Source organism: Wyeomyia smithii, chromosome 1 (assembly GCF_029784165.1).
Source record: "Wyeomyia smithii strain HCP4-BCI-WySm-NY-G18 chromosome 1, ASM2978416v1, whole genome shotgun sequence".
In the NCBI taxonomy this organism is placed as follows: Eukaryota; Metazoa; Arthropoda; class Insecta; order Diptera; family Culicidae; genus Wyeomyia; species Wyeomyia smithii.
The window spans coordinates 124,034,925-124,049,504 of NC_073694.1; the positions used below are offsets into that span (position 1 = coordinate 124,034,925).

Here is a 14,580-nt window from a genome sequence, read left to right on the forward strand (position 1 = left end):
TTCCGAGACTTCTGAAGCTGGTTCGATCAGAGAAAGGTGGTGTAGTTCCGAAATACCGTCTGTGAAGTATCTTTATGAGTTACTGAATAAAGCTAAGAAAGCCAGATTCAGATTTTCTTCTTATTCTTTGGAATATTATGATTTTCCTGTGTGAACGGACTTTTTTGTCACCATCATCATCAATATTACAATAATTATTTTCACTCTACTTACAGCCATCAATGTTTCTTTCACAAAAAATTTCCAACGAGATGAAGCCTGGCCGTATTTTGGTTGTTGCCCACAAATATTACAACAAATTGGCCATTTTACTATCGATTGATCATAAATCTGCTATATTCAAAGTACTTGTGCTAAGCAACCAATCAGCAACCGCTACTACTGAGATAGATATGTTGGATCGTGGTGAACTCTGGTATCGTATGTTGAGTTTATCCGCTCAATACAGAACCTTTGTACCTGAAGAAATTGGTGGTCATTGTGTGCTACAGATATCAAATCGCGATATAATGAATGTTACCAAACATTCCATTAAATGTGATCCGACAAAAATTATACAGAATTGGGATAATAGACAGATACCCAGATTTAAAGATCAACCTCCATCTCAATCTGTGCTCGATGCAGTAGTCGCTCTCACTGAGTTAAATACCTCTATAGCTAATCAAACAATACAATTAGAAAGCATAAAATTCCAGTGGAATTTAAGTCAACTCAAACAAAGCGAAAATTTAAAAGCTGCGAAACAAAACTTGCAGCATTACATCCCATATACTGATACTTCCAACTTTACACATGATTTCGCTATTGTTTTTGATCGCAAGCAGTTGGAAAAAAAGATGGAAGATCTTCGGTTTCAGGTGTCGTATAAGAGCATGTCCTTATATCCTGATTATTGTAACAAATTAAAGGTTCTTCAAGAGTTAAAATACATCGATGATATGCAACAAGGTAAGGCGGTTTCATTTATTTTTAACGTAGGACTACCTCGTTCTAGTAGTGTGGCATGCTGTGGAAAGTGTTACGAATATCCCCCTCCTGGCACGAATAGTCAGTATATGTGTATGTGTAAGAATGAGCTGACATGTTACACTTCTGTACACTGCTGTAAACAACAACATCGGTAGATTAGACAACACTGAACAGGAGTGAAGAGTTCGTTAGTTGTCTTTTCGTGTGGTCATTGTTGTTTGGAACATAGCATAGAGTGTTCGACATCGGAACGAAAACATTGGGTCCGCGTTCCGGTCCGATCCGGTCCGGTAAAAAATCGGAACTAGCTCGTTCCGGTCCGATTTGGGTCCGGTCTGATTGGCTTCTTTACGGTTCCGGTCCGGTTTTTAGTGAAAAAATTATCATAAAGACTTTTATGCATGTTGAAAAGTGTTTGACCAAATCAATACAATACAAACTAAGTTTTGCAATTTGTTTTTCTATTTTTTTTATATTTTTTTAATTGAAAAATTTGGAGTGTAGTAACAAAAAAGGCTGGTTCTACAATTTTCCTAGTTTTGGAACATTTATTCAAGCCAATATTTTAGTAAAAGTAGCTGCCGGATTCTTTTCCTGTTTAGTCTGTTGCTGCGTGATGTAACGAGGACCCGCCCCGAATAAAATTTGTTTTTGAGTGGAACACTCGACGCAGTAACACACAGGACGTCTCTTGCCATTAACGACAGGTTCGAAAATCTTTCAGAATTGTCCTGTATGATGAAAAGAAAATAAATAACATCATAAATGAAACTAAAATTATGTATATTGTAACTCACTTTCCACCAATTGAGCCGATGGCATTCAATTAACAGGGTGGCCAGGAGATTTCCAATTTCAAATTCTGGGTTTTTTCCGGTTAGAAATTGATGTTTTCTCGGTTTTAGAACGCATAAATATATAAGTTCAACCACGTTTATTTATTGACAAAATAATTTTGTGAGAGAATCTTGTTTTTAATATCATTATTTCATTTCAAAACTTGAAAAAGGGTTAACTCCTTCGGCCAACATCTATTTGCTGTTGATTTTTCGACTTTTCATGGCTGAGGAATGTAACTCGGCCCATTGTGTATATCCTAAACGAGGTATTATCTGGTATTATCTCGTGTCTAGTAGAAAAGGCACACTTGGGGTTTTTCGAAACATGTAACGTGCAGAAAAGGTCATTCTCTTAAAATTTTCATTATTTCACTCAGCTAAAATCAGGATATAATTTAGAATCAATTTGTGCTTCACGTTTCAGAATATTTTCACATAAATTTTTAATTTATTTTAGACCGTTCTTTGGAACAATTTTCTGTCATTTTAGACTTACGTAAATTAACTACTGGTTTAATTAAACTGTTTAACTAAAGCAATATTTGTAACTTTCTGTACTCTCTGGTTGAGATTTTCTGCGTTTTGTAGAACTGGTTTCTGCTTTTTCAAACCTTTAATATATATTTTTACAAATTTGGAATTTAATTCAAAGTTGTTTTGGCTGCTGTTGAGCATCGGAAAAGACAAATCTTTGAAATCATTTTCTATCATATCAAGCCTTGTGAAATTTCATTAATTAAGCTTTGTTACGGATTTTGGCGTTATTCAAAGTGCTTATTTGGAAATAAAATATAAAAATTCATTTTCCACTAATTCGAAATTGATTCATTTTCTCTTTTAAAACCTAATTTTAAATTTGAATTTTGAACTTTGAATTTTTTTATTGAATTGACTTTAAATTTTTTTTATTTTTTTTTCTTGTTTCCTAATTTTTAGTTGATGAGAAGAAACATTCTAGTTATTTTTCAGAGTTTTTAAAATAATTAGAACACTTATTTTCGACCCCGAATCGAGATAGTTTTTCGCCTTGCCTGAATCGGCTATGATAGCCGTTTCTGGCAATTTTAAATTTGTTTAAGAATAAATATAAATATAAAGAATAAATTTTCATTTTCATTTTTTCAATTTCAATAAATAAATGCATTTTCAACCTAGTCAGTTTGAAATTGATTTTAAATTGATATTATTAGTTTCTTTTAAGCTTCAATACAATTGCTATTTAGAAACATTTTCTGCCTTTTTGAGCCAAATAAGGAGATTGTTTTGTGTTGTCTTAATCCGCGTTCTAAATTTCAGAATTTTCAACAAAAATCTATTTAAAAAATTGAATTTATTGCTTTTATAATATCATTGAATTCTTTTAATGTTTTTGGTACATTTCTGACTTTAAATTAAAATCTGATTGCTGACTTTTATCGAAGAACTTCAGAAACATTTGAACATATCTTTTATCTTTTTCTAGTCTCTGTGAACGTTTCAATTGTGAGCTGAATTATGAACAACTGTGTGTATTTCTGTCGTTCAAAATATTTTTTTCCGTTTTCTTAAGGATCTCTTGAGGCTCGGTTATTGTCTTGATAATATAGAAAGGACTAATTTGATACCATTGTTATCCTTACGTGGTATTGTTCCAGGTTTATTTTAGGCGAATAATTTCCGCTATGGCCCTTATGGTTTTGCCTTTTTTATTTGAAAAATATGTCTTTCTGATTTTAGAGGAGTATGCAAGCAATTTGAGAAAAAAAAACAAAGACAGGCTCTGCATTTTAAGCCTCTAGAATACTATTTAATAATTTTAGAATTGAATTCTAAATTATTTACGTTGCCTCTGGTTTTTAAAACGCAAATTCTTTAAAATCAATTTCTGAAATTTCTGGCCTCAAGACATTTTCTCAAGCGGATTCAAGCTTAACCCATTACCGGTGGAGAAAAATCAGTTTTTACCTCAAACAATGAACTTTAAACTCTTATTACTATTCAACTATATGCATAATTAACATAAACTGTATTGCATGTTAAACATCAATTTATTCTCTAACGATGCTGAATAGTTTCGTCGTGTAAATTTTCAAGTATAATTGTTGAACTCAAATCAAAGTTTGAATGTCAGGTAGTGCCATATGGCATCATCCGCCGGGAATGGGTTAGGTTACGATTTTTTTTATTTTTGCTTATTTTCTGATGGTCTATTTCTGCCACTATTATGTCAATCACCGACACCCGGGGAGGCGACTCCAACTAGAATCTTAACTAACGATCCGTTGATTAACGGACCGTTGCCAACGGCTTTACTTCCCCATGCGATAGAAGAACCCAGAGATTTTTTGCCTCAGAAAATCTCCGGAGGGTTGAATCTAGATCAGTTTTGGTTGATTGTGAGTGGATAACGTCACCACACAACCATCGACACCTATGGAGTTGGGAATTCGAACCCAGATCCAGCGTGGTTGGTGGAGGCATTACTTATTTCAGGTTTAAGATATTTTTTGCCTTTCTCCTAGAAAGGTATAGCAATCACTGGAAAAACCAAAGGTATGAAAGTGGTCCCAATGGCCGAATCTCATATACCACTCGACCCCTTTCGACGAACTGAGCATTTTCTGTATGTATGTATGTGTGTATGTGTGTATGTGTATGTGTGTGTGTGTGTGTGTGTGTGTGTGTGTGTGTGTGTGTGTGTGTGTGTGTGTGTGTATGTGCAACTTTTTTCTCATTCACTTTTCTCAGAGATGGCTGGACCGATTTTCATAAAATTAATTGCAAATGAAAGGTCCAGTTGCGCCATAGGTTGCTATTGAATAACATTGTAATCGGATTTTTAGTTTAAAGGGTATGTATCAAAATGTAAAAATCGTGAAACATCAATGTCTCAAAAACCACATAACCGATTTCAATGAAACTGGTTTCAAATGATCGGGCTGTCTTCAAAACCCTTTACTTTTAAATTTCGTTATGATTGAACATATGGTTCAAAAGTTATGTAAAGAAAAGTTATCCTGAGGTTGTTTAAACTCACTCATTTTTCTCAGAGATGGCTGAACCGATTTTCACAAAATTAGTGTCAAATGAAAGGTCTAGTTGCCCCATAGGTTGCTATTGAATTTCATTGTAATCGGATTGTAACTTTGTCCGTTGTTTATAAAATGTGAAATCACATAATGAAAATAAACATATTGACTTTCTCCCAACCGTTCACTCTCACTGTTCACTGTCACTGGTTAATTAAAAGGTAGAAAAGTGACCCAAATGGCCGAATGTCATATACTATTCGACTCAGTTCGACGAATCGAGCATTTTCTGCATGTATGCATGTATAGGTTTATATGTTTGTGTGTGGGTGTGTACGTGTGTATGTGCACCTTTTTTTTCGCACTCACGTTTCTCAGAGATGGTCTGGCCGATTCTTTCTATCTTGGTGTCAAATGAAGGGTCTATTTGCCGCTTGGGTTGCTATTGAATTTCATTGTAATCAAACTTTTAGTTTTGGCGCTGCGTCAGAATGTAATAATTGCTCTTATTTCTCAGAAGATATGAACATAGTTGAATTCAAATTAATGGGCTTTTAAACCTTTAAACATAATGTTAAACATGTGGTTTGGAAGTTATAGAAAGAAACGTAACCCGCATACTGTTTAAAACTATAGCTGCGATCAAAATATGTGGTCTCAACATAATTTAAATTTGATATTGTACGATATTGTACTATTTCAATGTTTGCGGCCTTGCTCAGGATTGAAGTTGAAATAAAAATACATCTCTATAATTTCACATTTTGCCTTTCTCCTAGAAAGGTAAAGCAATCACTGCAAAAACTAAAGGTATAAAAGTGCTCAAAAGGGCCGAATGTCGTATATCACTCGACTCAGTTCGACGAGCTGAGCATTTTCTGTATATATGTGTGTGTGTAACGCTCTCCCAATCTCACTCGATTTTCTCAGAGATGGCTGAACCGAATTCAATGAAATTAATTGCAAATGAAAGGTCTAGTTGCCCTGTAAGACCCTTTTGAATATAATTGTAATCTGAATTCTAGTTATGTATCAAAATGTAAAAATCACGGAATATCAATATCTCAGGAACTACACAACCGATTTGAACAAATTTGGTTTAAAATGCACGGGCTACCTAAACAACTCTTAACTTTTGAATTTTATGAAGATTGAACATGTGGTTCAGAAGTTATGGAAAGAAACGTGTTCTGGAGACTATTTAATCTCACTCTTGTTTCTCAGAGATGGCTGGACCGATTTTCATAAAATCAGTGTCATATGGAAGGTCTTGTTGTCCCATAAGACCCTATCGATTTTTTTTGCAAACGGATTATTACTTTGCCTGTTATGGTTAAAAATGTGAAATCCAGCTATGAAAAGAAACATATTCCGAAGACTACATTAACTCACTCACTTTTCTCAGAGATGGTTGAACCGATTTCCACAAAATTAGTGTCAAATTAAAGGTCTAGCTGCCTCATAACACCCCATTGAATTTTGCTGTAATCGAATTGTAACTTCGTCTGTAATGTTTCGAAATGTGAAAATCACGAAACTTCATTATCTTACAAACTACACAACCGATTTGAACAATATTGATATCAGATGAACGGGCTAGTTAAGGGTTAACTGATGAATTACGATTGAACACGTGGTTTCAAAGTTTGGCTGCCCTATACGTTCCCTTTTCATTTGGTTGTAATCAAACTTAAGCAACCGTTATGTATACAATTTTTAAAACAACGAAAGTCCATTATCTCAAGTATTACACGACCTATTTGAACTTAACTAGTGTCATACAAACGAGTCATATCTCAAACTTACAAATAACAAACTTCATTATAATTTGATATGCTGTTCAAAATTTTTGAAAAGAAAAGAAATTCAAAGCCTATTCAACACTGTACCTGCTTTGATCAATATATATGGCCTCAACGTTCCCGGTATCGCTCGTGATTAAATTGTTCGAAATTAAGAGTTATTTCTTTTATTTCGCTATTTCTTAAGCACTAACATTACGTCAAATTTCATATTTTATACTTCAATTACAACATCAATATTTTAGAAACCAAAGAGTGAATATAAATACCTTTATTGGATTTAAGCATTCATGTAAATCTATTTTTACAAATAATAAGTTTGAATGAGAAAGGCTGAGTCTGACCGCTAGGTGGATTAATTTAGGTTTTATCATAGTTAAGTTTTTGCCTATTTCAAGTTAACATATAAAACCTTATTGGAATCATTCTTGACTTCTCTGGCCTTCAAAATATTTTTTAGTAATTTGAAGCCTTTACCTTCCGTGGGCTTTGTAGGTTTTTGTTGGCAATTTGTAACCTAAGATTCAAATCTTGTTTCTTTTTAAAGAATATTTTAACATCAATGGTGAAGAATTCGGTACGTAACTTTGAAACAAACTCAGACATAAATGACATTAGACTTTGATCCTGTGAAGTGGTGGTTGTTTTGATGTTTGATCGCCACTTACTGTTGAAGCCCTAATCAGTGCGAATGAAGAGGGAGACAAATTAGAGAAAAACAATCGCAGCCAACTGTTAGTGTACAGAGCAATTGCGGGGCTAGCGCTAGGATCCTATTGACTCTAACGGTCTTCTCTCTTAGTCGAGATTCTAATGTATGACGACTGGCTTGTTACTCCAGCACCTTACCCCGAGACCAACTTAATAGTTCCTTGAGCCTTCCGGTGTTTGTGAGATGGCAGAAAATGTATAGTGCGTTGAACTAATACAACAGATCCCAAGCATGTGTAAATGAAAAATAATGTTGAAAATGGACATGATAAATTTCCCGGTTCATTTTCGAACTCCCGGCTTTTTCCCGGTTTTCCCGGTTCGCTGACCACCCAGAATTAAGTACAAACTCAGAACAAGTTGTGCGAGTCTATCAGTCAATGGTATCAGTTGTCAGTTGTTCACTAGTTTCGGAGTGATAGCAGGAGCAAAATTGAAATAGCAAAAAAATGTAACAATCAATGTCTTTCTAATTTTATAAGAACCATGTGATCAATTGAAGCATATATTACAGGTTGAAAAGGAGAGCAAGGCCATATGGGTTGACTTTTAATAAAAGCTGCGAAGAAAATCAAAAAGATGAAAAATATGCTGCGTTCTATGACCTAAATTGAATAATTTTTTTTTTTTTCATCGAAAATGTCCGGGGTCCGAAAAGCATTACCCGGTCCGTTCCGAAGTCCGGATGGCTTCGTTCCGGTCCGGTCCGGAAAAAATCGAACTTTGAAGGTTCCGGTCCGATCGGACTTCGGACTTCTACCGGACCCTACCCGGTCCGATGTCGAACACTATAGAAGGGATCGCACAGTGCGATGTTTCAAAGACAAAAATCAAAAAAGTGAATTATAAATTGGAATATTTGAAATGTTGATATGTAGAGCAACATGTCAAAAGGATCTATCTGCTTTGATCGATCGGTTTCTTTCAACCGCCACGGCTTATTAAACACGTTTCATGATATGTCCTTTACACCATTTGATAGCGGAGAATCTAATCTAGCTTTTTAAATAAAAACCACGTTGGGAATAGTTACTTTAGCTGAACTATTAAACAAATGAAAAGTCAATCAGGAAAATCGATGAAAGTAGATAGACCCTTTTGACATGTTGCTCTACATATGTTCTTTACATACGCATGTGAAATTTGAAGGCTTGGTTATGTTTTTTTATGCTTAGAGAGAAAAGACAGTTTCGATTAAAAATCGATCGTCAAAAAAGTACCCCCTCTCTGAATCTCACTTTTCCTTTTGACGAAGAAATATGTCTCTCAGGAAGTTTGGTTACATAGGGATGTGAAACGAAAATCTACAACCGGAAAAAGTAAAAATATGTCCAATTTCAAAATATAATTGACAGTTTCTAATAAAAATCGGTTTATTTTCGATTCGTTCTTGCAGCAATCGATAAAAAAATCTTCTTAGAATCCTACCAAATGCAGAAAATTGTAAATTAATTATTCGAACTATTCTGCCGCTCATAGCAAGTCCGTCTCATTTGCGTTTTCGTGCTGACGAGAAAACAGCAATTGAAAATCGTAACGCTGTAGGTGAAATTTTGGACTCAAACGCTTTTTCAATCAAGACCATCAACAGAATTTAGTACTGCAATGACAGTCTAACACTTTTGCATCATAAAACTTGCATAAAAACCGAAATTTGATTAAAATTTGTTGAAAATCATAAGCTGGGACTCACATGCGATTACTTTTACGGCACGTAGCCAGAATGATAGCAAGTCAGTCCCATAGCCAGCTACGACCGGTGATGAAAAACGAACTACTGCAAATCGATGGCGGTACAATAGCTTGCGTTTGGAATGAATCCATCGCTGGTCAATTCATAAATGACCTTCCCTTGTGCTTCATTAAACAAGTTTTTTGTGAGAAGCATAACACAATGTACCAACTGCGCCGCTCAAAATAAAATTAGATTTTGTTTTTACATTTGATACCTACTACTGATAAATTCAAAATCAGTTTAGGTGTAGAAACTTGTTCTAAATTTTCCTGAGAGCGGTCACACGTTCGTGAAGGCGGACAGCTTCCACGTAGCAGTGAAGGCAAATCTGAAAGAACACCTATTAGGAAAATATTTGCTCCGTTAAAAAACAGCTAAGTAGCGTACCGAAGTATTTGATATGACTGACAAATTCTTCAAAACGAAATTCACGACAATAATTGAACACTTCTTAACCACGTCTTTACATAAAATACGGATAAAATACGAAAAGTAGTATTTACTAAAGAATGCTTTAACTAACAATACAGTGACACACCTAAAGCGTTCACTGTCAAAAAACAACAGCTGAAAGAAGCTACTGGTGGAAACTTTGTCTTGAAGAAAACATTGTACTATCAGCTAGAGCCACACGATGTAGAACGCGTAAAATTCAATCAAACCTATCGAATATCACTTGGTACATCCAATTCTAAATCTGAAGACCATAAGTTGTGATAAATAACACATTTTTCAAAATCATTGTTGACTGTGGGGTTAAATTGCGAAGATTTTTTCAATGGGACCGACTTGCGATCACTTTTGCTATAGGACAAACCGACTTGCTATTTTTTTCAAAGTTCCTCAGAACGAAGTGCCCAAAAATATTTGTTTTATCGACAGTAGATATAAAAAGGAATTGATTCCATGAATAAACTCAAAATGGATAAAAATGCAATTGGGACGGCAGTATTGTACTATTGAAAATTATCACGCTTTGTAAAAGCAAAATTTGACATCTGATTGGTCGTTGTTTGATTGCTTTCCCAAGCACGGTCGATAGAATTATGGACCTAGTAATTCGGAATGTCCTATTTGGCCTATATAAGAGCCTGTTTCAGCCGAACTGCTCATATTTGTTCTAGACAGCGACTACAACAGTCCTTACTTAGCAGTAGCAATGCAGCGGATAGCAGTGGCAGCGGTTAGCGGCCACAGCTGTGGCAACGGATAGAAGCACCAGCTGTGGCAACGGATAGCAGCAGCAGTTGCAGCGGGTATCAGCATCGGTAGTAACAGCGCCAGCTGATGCAGTGGCACTTCCTTTAGTAAAATGCTATTTTTAAGCGGTAGCGAGCAGCATCATTAGCAGATTTATCCAAGGAAAAGTTGCTTCATTTTGACAACACACTAACGTTCTGTAAAGCTGGCGTTCAAAATACATGAGTCTTCAAATTCACAGTGTTACGTACTGAATTATCTTTTCCTTCAGTAACATGCAACAACTTTTGTTATTTGCCTCAAAAATTGTCATGATTGAAACTTCAAAATTGTCTAGCCTTAATATGCAAGCAGCTACACTACTGAAAACAGTCAATCCTTGTTGAAACGCAGATTCCAAATGATCTGATTGGTCGGCCATGATTGCTTTCTTAAGCACGGTCGACAGAATCATAGACCTAGTAAATTGGAATGTACTATTTGGCCTATATTAGAGCCTGTTTCAGCCGAAACTGCTCATATTTATTCTAGACAGCGTCTACAGTCCTTACTTGTGGGCAACATTAGGATTAGATACATTAGCCGGCACTTCCTCTAATGGAAAGCTGCCGTATTTTGACAACACACAAACGTTTTGAGATGATGGCATTTATATGGGGCGTCAAATTTCCAATGTGGAAACAGCTTTCATGTGTGTTATCAAAAAATGCCTTAATAACCCTCTGTCGCCGTAGCCACAAGGTTACAGAGTCCGCTTTAGTAAGCGGGTGGTCGTGGATTTGAATCTTAGTAGAATCAGGCCATTTGGTTGTCAAAGGACTTTTATCATGAGTTTATTCTCAGGCTCCCCACCACGTACCCTTCCTTCAATCTGGATTCTACAGTACCCTTGTTGACTCTCCTCCTAATAAAAACAAAAATCCCTATTATAAGAAATACTGGCTGCACGTCTGTGACGCTTCAGTGACTGTTTTTGAGCTCTGTATTCAAATTTGTTTTTAAGCTGTTTTACTTATTTTATCGACTTGAAGTGTGTTATTCTAACTCAAAGTATTATCAACCAGTGTGAAACCAGCATAAACTCAGTGATTTAAGACGTTATTATTGTGATTTAGCTGCAAGTTGAAGTGACTACTCTTTCTTTCGTTCATTTATTCATCATCTGTGCGCGATTTTTTGTGAGGTGCCATCTGTGAGGATTCGCTGCAATCAGCATCTAAGAGCTTTCCACCTTAACGATTTGTGTGTTGCGCTACCGTCTTTGAGCATTCTTTGGTTGTGTCAACGGTCTTGCTCGATATGGATAAATGCTGCTATGAATGTTCCGAGCCAATTAAAAACCTAAATCTTATAAAAGGCCATTTGTGTGATCGTGTTGCCCATTGGATTCGTTCAAATCTCGACTTTGTCAACGGGCAAACGAACTTGTTATGGTTCTGCGCTGATTGTCTGATTGCTGTTGATGAGTTGAAAGGGCATGCGGCACCTGATGTTATCAATACTGTGATCTCGTCTGTTTCTGATTTGATCAACTGTTGTATGAATGGCGTAAAAGGTGAGCTTGATCAAACCAATTCTTTAATTAAGTCTGTCTCGGAAAAAATAAATTCAGTGTCCACCACGACCAATTCATGCAGTAGCCGCTCAACTAAGCGCCCGAGAACACTGTCTCCCGATGATACTCCAAAACTACCCAAACTAAACAACTACTCAGCGGAACGCGGTTGGCTGAGAATATAATTGAAATTGTTGAGACTGTGCCCAAGCCACCCGAAAAATTTTGGTTGTACCTCTCACGCATTGCTCCGCACGTCTCTGAGGAGGACGTTGCTGCACTTGTGCAGAAATATATGCCTGGCGCTGAACCGTTCGTCAAGAAATCAATAAAGAATGTCGACACCTGCGTCGCGCCTGACTGGGTAAATTTAATTATTCAACCGCCGTTGGAGCATGAGGGCCTCGTCGTTTGGTGACTCAGCCAGCAATGAACGGTTGATGAAAACCAGCCTTCAAGTGTTTGCACCGCTATTAATCTGCTATCAAAATGTTCGGGGCCTACGCAGCAAAATTACTGATTTCAGTCTTGCAGTGTCGGATTCCCCGTATGACTGCATCGTGCTTACGGAAACTTGGCTTGATTCACAAATCAACTCATGTCAGCTGTTTGGTGCAGATACCGTTTTTCGTACTGATCGCTGCTCCAAGAATAGCAAAAAATCCTGTGGCGGCGGAGTAATTATTGCAGTTCGTAGTACAATGTCGTCTTCACTACTGAGTAATGCAATGGATGATTCACTTGAGCAGCTTTGGGTTACCATTGCAACCATGAATACAAAGCTTGTGATTCCACCATCTATATGCCATCCAAATCTTCGCAATGAAATTGAAGTAATCGATCACCATCTTCCGTCAATTGAAATGGTTAATGAATCTCTCGGTCCCAATGATGATTTATTGTTATTTGGAGATTACAATCGCTCTGCTTGGTCATTGCACCCGAACGGTAGATATTTGATTGTTGATGCGCAACATTCTGCTGTTAATATTGGCAGTGCTCGCATCTTAGATGGTGTAGCTTTGAATGGTATTTACCAGATTAATTCGGTGCTCAATCCGAATGGAAGGCTCCTGGATTTAATTTTCGCTAATCAACGCGCTTTGCCAGCTTGCTCTGTTACCACTTCTATCGAGGTACTTAGTAATATTGACTCTCATCACCCCCCGGTGATGGTTAGATTTGACAGACCAGCTAGTGCTATGTTTGTTGAGGAATTTGATGCGAATGCATATGATTTTGACGCTATTAAAACAGCACTTAGAAATATTGACTGGACCTTTCTAACTTTCTATACTGACACCGATGAAGCTGTTACGTATTTTACCACTAAGATTCTGGATTAAATTTCATTGTATGTTCCCCGAGTGGGAATTAAGCCGACTTGAACGGCAGAAGAATGCCTGCCTTCGTGCCTATCATAAGACGAGAAATGCATCTAATCAGTATTTGTTTCAATTAGCAATCCAATCCAAAACTTGCAATCCAATCCAAAAAGTTTTTGGAGGTTTGTTAACTCTAAGCGCAAAGAGGACGGTCTGCCATCTACTATGTTCTTGAAGGACGAAGTTGCTTCGAACAATAATAGTAAATGTGATTTATTTGTTAAACATTTTGCCTTTCTCCTAGAAAGGTATAGCAATCACTGGAAAAAACTGGAAAAGGTATAAAAGTGGTCCCAATGGCCGAATGTCATATACCACTCGTCCCCTTTCGACGAACTGAGCATTTTCTGTATGTATGTGTGTGTGTGTGTGTGTGCAACTTTTTTTTCTCACTTTTCTCAGAGATGGCTGGAACGATTTTCATAAAATTAATTGCAAATGAAGGGTCTAGTTGCGCCATAGGTTGCTATTGAATTACATTGTAATCGATTTTTAGTTTAGAAGTTATGTATCAAAATGTAAAAATCACGAAACATCAATATCTTAGAAACCACGTAATCGATTTCAATGAAACTGGTTTCATTTTTTTTCTTCAAAACCCCTAACTTTTAAATTTCGTTATGATTGAACATATGGTTCAAAAGTTATGTAAAGAAAAGTTATCCTGAGGTTGTTTAAACTCACTCATTTTTCTCAGAGATGGCTGAACCGATTTTCACAAAATTAGTATCAAATGAAAGGTCTAGTTGCCCCATAGGTTACTATTGAATTTCATTGTAATCGGATTGTAACTTTGTCCGTTGTTTATAAAAATGTGAAATCACATAATGAAAGTAAACATATTGACTTTCTCCCAACGATCACTGGCTAATTAAAAGGTAGAAAAGTGATCCAAATGGCCGAATGTCATATACTACTCGACTCAGTTCGACGAATCGAGCATTTTCTGCATGTATGTATGTATAGGTGTATATGCTTGTGTGTGGGTGTGTACGTGTGTATGTGCACCTTTTTTTTCGCACTCACTTTTCTCAGAAATGGTCTGACCGATTCTTTCTATCTTGGTGTCAAATGAAGGGTCTATTTGCCGCTTAGCTTGCTATTGAATTTCATTGTAATCAAACTTTTAGTTTTGGCGCTGCGTCAGAATGTGAAAATCGCTCTTATATCTCAGAAGCTATGAACATAGTTGAATTCAACTTAATGGGCTTTTAAACCCTTAAACAATGAATTTCATAATGTTTAAACATGTGGTTTGAAATTTATAGAAAGAAACGTAACCCGCATACTATTTAAAACTATAGCTACGATAAAAAAATGTGGTCTCAACATCATTTAAATTTGGTATTGTTCTTTTTAAATGTTTGCGGCCT

General features: G+C 36.3%; 1 protein-coding gene across 3 annotated transcripts in view; it reads left to right on the forward strand.

The window, feature by feature from the left end:
* LOC129720220 (SKI2 subunit of superkiller complex protein) overlaps positions 1 to 14,580 on the forward strand; it is a 204,518-nt gene that overhangs the window by 114,446 nt on the left and 75,492 nt on the right. For 2 of the 3 annotated variants that reach the window (XM_055671669.1, XM_055671681.1), the window contains exon 4: positions 216 to 951. In XM_055671669.1, the coding sequence (XP_055527644.1) occupies positions 216 to 951 (736 nt within the window). Of the gene's footprint in view, positions 1 to 215; positions 952 to 1,574; positions 1,650 to 14,580 lie in introns of those variants that run through there. The other variant, XM_055671675.1, reaches the window with a different exon arrangement.